Source organism: Nerophis ophidion, linkage group LG04 (genome assembly GCF_033978795.1).
Source record: "Nerophis ophidion isolate RoL-2023_Sa linkage group LG04, RoL_Noph_v1.0, whole genome shotgun sequence".
Classification (NCBI taxonomy): Eukaryota; Metazoa; Chordata; class Actinopteri; order Syngnathiformes; family Syngnathidae; genus Nerophis; species Nerophis ophidion.
The window spans coordinates 68,905,253-68,910,572 of record NC_084614.1 but is presented as its reverse complement, the minus strand read 5'-3'; the positions used below and the strand labels follow the sequence as shown (position 1 = coordinate 68,910,572).

At 45.8% G+C, this 5,320-nt stretch overlaps 1 protein-coding gene across 1 annotated transcript; it reads left to right on the top strand.

The window, feature by feature from the left end:
- Positions 1–3,062: 3,062 nt before the first annotated feature.
- Positions 3,063–4,838, top strand: LOC133550596 (dynein regulatory complex protein 1-like). Its single transcript, XM_061896541.1, has one exon. The coding sequence runs from the start codon at positions 3,063–3,065 to the stop codon at positions 4,836–4,838; it is 1,776 nt and encodes a 591-aa protein (XP_061752525.1).
- Positions 4,839–5,320: the final 482 nt, after the last annotated feature.

Genomic DNA, 5,320 nt, shown 5'->3' with positions numbered 1-5,320 from the left:
GTTCCTCCTGAATCCGAGGTTCGACTATCCGGCGTAGCCTCCTCTCCAGTACACCTGAATAAACCTTACCGGGAAGGCTGAGGAGTGTGATCCCACGATAGTTGGAACACACCCTCCGGTCCCCCTTCTTAAAGAGAGGAACCACCACCCTGGTCTGCCAATCCAGAGGTACCGCCCCCGATGTCCACGCGATGCTGCAAAGTCTTGTCAACCAAGACAGCCCCACAGCATCCAGAGCCTTAAGGAACTCCGGGCGGATCTCGTCCACCCCTGGGGCCTTGCCACTGAGGAGCTTTTTAACTACCTCATCGACCTCAGCCCCAGAAATAGGAGAGTCCACCACAGAAATTGTCTTTCTGAAAGTTATAAGAAGCAAAGTAAAATAATAAATTAATTTATTTAAATAAGTGAAGACCAAGTCTTTAAAATAATTTCTTGGATTTTCAAACTCTATTTGAGTTTTGTCTCTTTTAGAATAAAAATGTTGATCAAAGCGAGACCAGCTTGCGAGTAAATAAATACAATTAAAAAAATAGAGGCAGCTCACTGGTAAGTGCTGCTATTTGAGCTATTTTTAGAACAGGCCAGGGGGCTACTCATCTGGTCCTTACAGGCTACCTGGTGCCCGCGGGCACCGCGTTGGTAACCCCTGCCCTACTCTATATTCTTTTATTTAACCCAGTGTTTTTTAAATATGTGTATATTGCTTTATATCCTATGTTTTCTGAATGCAATCCTAATATATCTCCCACTTCTAACCTAATGTTTTCTTTTGCTAACTTAATTTCCAGTATTTGTCTTTCTCTATTGCAGTGGTTCTTAACCTTGTTGGAGGTATCGAACCCCACCAGTCTTCTTTAGTGAAAAATATATATATATATTTTTTTTCAAATTCAAGACAAAGTTAGATGTACCATGAATTACCATGAATTGATTATCGTGAACCCCGACTTAAACAAGTTGAAAAAGTGTTACCATTTAGTGGTCAATTGTACGGAATATGTACTGAACTGTGCAATCTGCTAATACAAGTTTCAATCAATTAATCAATCAATCAATGTTTTTGGTAACACTTTAGAATGGGGAACACATAATAACAGTGGTTCTTAACTTGGGTTCAATCGAACCCTAAGGGTTCGGTGAGTCGGCCTCAGGGGTTCGGGAGAGGTCAAAACACACCCTACTCATCGTGTAAATACAAACTTCTCCCTGTCGCTGATTACGGATACGGAAACAGCTGACTTATTTGCAGGTGGGTATTTCGTTGTGAGTTTATGCACTGTCTTAGTTTTGTTGTTTGAACAAGGTGATGTTCATGCACTGTTCATTTTGTGCACCAGTAAAAAAAAACATGGTAACACTTTAGTATGAGGAACATAGTCACCATTAATTAGTTGCTTAATAACATGCAAATTAGTAACATATTGGCTCTTAACTAATCATTATTAAGTACTTATTAATTCCTTATTCGGCATGGCCTTATTATATCCCTAAGCCTCTAACCCTGACACTAACCCTAACCAAATAGGTTAGGGCTAAAATAGGTCTGTCTTACTTAGAATATTTTCCACTACTGTCCAAATAACTCTAAATTAAGTCTTTGTTACTTATAATGTGTTACCCATTCTAAAGTGTTACCAAAAACATTGATTGATTGATTGAAACTTTTATTAGCAGATTGCACAGTTCAGTACATATTCCGTACAGTTGACCACTAAATGGTAACACCCGAATAACTTTTTCAACTTGTTTAAGTCGGGGTCCACGTTAATCAATTCATGGTAATTCATGGTACATCTAACTTTGTCTTGAATCTGAAAAAAAAACAACATTTTATTTTTCACTAAAGAAGGGTTCGGTGAATGCGCATATGAAACTGGTGGGGTTTGATACCTCCAACAAGGTTAAGAACCACTGCATCATAAGTAACAAAGACTTAATTTAGAGTTATTTGGACAGTAGTGGAAAATATTCTAAGTAAGAAAGACTTATTTTAGAGTTATTTGGCTAGGGTTAGTGTCAGGGTTAATCGGCACCGGAAAAATTCTTATTGATTCCAATCCCTCGCTGTGTGTCATGAGTTGGGTACTGGCCCACTATTGCCTTGCCATCCTGTAGCAACTTGACTTCCTGGAGGCCAGCGATGGAGGCCAGCGATGGAGGCCAGCGATGGAGACCTTGAGAAGAGAGAGTGCGTTGGCGAGGAGCTAAGGGTGACCAGGTTCGTTCAAGTTATGCACAGTTTAGGTTCAAGGTTTCTTTAGGTGGCTATGCAGATAGGGTCTCTGACGATGTTAATGTGTGGTGGCCTTTCTGGTGGTCCATCAGTGAAACCCCTCCCTTTGTGGGTTTGAGGGAGTCCCGTCATAACGACTGCCAGTGTCCGAAATGGGGGTTGGTGGAGGGCCCTCAAAGCCCAGCCTTTATTTAAATTGGTGTACAGTAGAGGTTCCAAGTTTTTACAGGGGCTGAGCTGCTCATACTGCTGCCAACCCACCTGCTTTCTCAACCAGGGCTTGGGATAGACAAAAGAGCTACCAAGACCTTTGTACCATTTCTTATCTGGTACTTGGCCTCGACAGCTCTGATCCAACTCTAAGCAAACCTTTTAAAATCCTCAGAGCTGTAGGCCTATAATTGCTTGTGTAAGTAGGATCTTTCCCTTGCTTTCTAATCTGGACATTCATCACCTCTTTCCAGCTTTAAGCCAAAGTTCCAACCTCTCATACTTTATCATAGAATGCCAGAACTTTCATGACAGCTATAGACCCCGTGTGCTTAAGCATGATGTAATACACCATTGTGTATCCTTACCGGAGAAGATGGTGATGCTCGAAATATTGCCCTGCTCATTTCACTTTGTTCTCCCTTTTTCATAGCATAACCAGGTCAAGGCTGTGATGCAAATGATGTCATGTGACACACAGAGTGATGCAACTTTGACTTTGTAGGCGTGTAGAAGTACTACTTTTGACATAGCCATTGTGATGTCAACATCACCTAAAGTATTTGTGTTAGATCTGTAGGATCTGGTTTCAAATTTGTTTCTAAGTTGATCAAATATGCAGAATCAGGAGGGTGCCACGGCCCACGAGGAGCCCAAAGCAGACGCCGCCGAAGATGCGATGACGGCCAAGAGAGTCATCCACTTGCACCGAGACCTCTTGGCTTTCCTCACCGACCTCCAGACGGCGGCCGACGCCAAGCAATCGTTGCGACTGACCAAGTCTGAGGAAGTTATCCGGCTGCGGCTGGAGCGAATAGAAAACTCCAGGGTGTTCAGCACGGAGAAACTGGAGGAAATTAATGAAGGGTGGCGTTCGACCGAGAAGAAAACCAACCTACCGGATCTTCTGGAAGCTCTGAACAGGCAGGAGACCTTTTGTTCAGAACTGATGGAATACAAGATGAAGCTCATAGCGGATCTGCAGAGAGAGTGGGAGGACGGAAGTGAGCGCCACTCCATCGACCTCAGGAAGCAGACAGAAGCGCTGGACGTGATGATAGATCGCATGAACCAAGTGAGGCGCATGACCAAGGACAACAAGGAGCTGGGCCACATCGAAAGCCCGCATGACGTCTTTCTGACGCAGAGCCTGAGCGAGTGGGACAGCTACCAGAAGGAGCTGCGGGCCAAAGCTCAAGAGTGGCTGACGGAGAGGAAGGCGACCATGGACGAGTACGAGAACGCCATGCCCAAGCTGGAGCTGGCGCAGAACGAGTGCACCACGGCCAAGCGGGCCATCGACATGAAGCTGACCGAGCTGGAAAGGGAGCAGGAGGAGATCAAGGGCAAACGGGCCGTGCTGGATGCCAGGAAGCTCAGCTGCGACGAAAAACCTGAAGTCATTTACCTCCTGAGGAAGCGCGTCAACACCCTGAAAGTGCAGCTGAGCGACATCATGAAGATGATCTCCACCGAGGAGGACACCTTCCAAAGACGAGAGCAGCACCTGCTGGAGGACATCAGGAGCAGCATGGAGCAGCACAAGCGCATCCAGAAGAAAATCAAGCACTTCGCGCTCAGCGACGCACAGACCTTTGTGGAGATGTCGCAGATGCTCGTTTCTGAGGTGAAGCTGCTGGCGGAGAGCGCCCTTGCCGCCGACTCACACCTTTGTATGCACCTGGGCATAACGTGGGAGAGGCCCGAGGCCGTCATGGAGCGCTGCTACCCCATCCAGCCGCAGGATGAGTTTGAAATGGCGGCGCAGGTGTACGCCGAGAGCGTCGCCGAGGTGGACGCCAAGACGATGACGGCGCTGCTGGAGTTGCTGTGCAACGAGCTGAGCTTCCTCATCGACACCAGCGACAACCTGAATTTGCTGGAGACCGACCACCGGACAGCGGAGAAGATGCTGGCCCTCCTCAACGCTTTCGACTTTTACGCTGACGACCTCAACAGGCTGGTGTCATTCCTCCTCAAGTACGAGGAGCAGCACAAGGAGCGGGCAGACCAGGCAGATGGAAACCCGGCCAGCGTGACCTCCGAACTCATTCAGCCCAACAACGTTCTTCCCGCTTTCCTGAGCTTCGTCAGTTACCGCGTGCACTGCATAAAGAACTCGACGCTACGCCATCACTTGGACTGGGACGCAGATGCCGATAAAGCCTTCTGGGAGGATATGGTCCGCGTCATCCCGGAGGAAAAACTCCGACTGTGGGACGCGGCGGAAATTGCCCTGACGCAGTACTTAGAAGTGCTTGAGAAAAACTCCAAAATATTGCAGAAAAACCTAACTTTGGAGGAGGAGAACAGGGCGCTGAGGAAGCAATTGTCATGCGAGAATGACACAAGCGTTTTTTTGCTGAAGGATTTCCTCAAGAAAGAAACTTAACTGTAATCCTGATATTTAAAGTTAAATGCATTCGACAAAATTAATAACAACATTTTGTTTTTCTCTGAAACATTCCCACTTAAAGGCCTACCGAAACCCCCTTCTACCAAACGCGCAGTCTGATAGTTTATATGGTGAATGGTAAATGGGTTGTACTTGTATAGCGCTTTTCTACCCCTTTTTAATATATATCAATGATGAAATCTTAACAAATCTTAACATGCCAATACGGCCGGTTTAGTTTACTAAATTGCAATTTTAAATTTCCCGCGAAGTATCCTGTTGAAAACGTTGCGGAATGATGACACGTATGATGACGCGTGCGCGTGACGTCACCGCTTGTAACGGACATGTTCTTCCAGCATCGGTCACTGCTAAAAGTCATCTGCTTTAATCGCATAACTACACAGTATTCTGGACATCTGTGTTGCTGAATCTTTTGCAATTTATTCAATTAATAATGGAGAAGTCAAAGAAGAAAG

What these genes read in the sequence shown, in the direction of transcription:
- LOC133550596 (XM_061896541.1), top strand. Translation starts at nt 3,063, where the DNA reads ATGCAGAATCAGGAGGGTGCCACGGCCCACGAGGAGCCCAAAGCAGAC.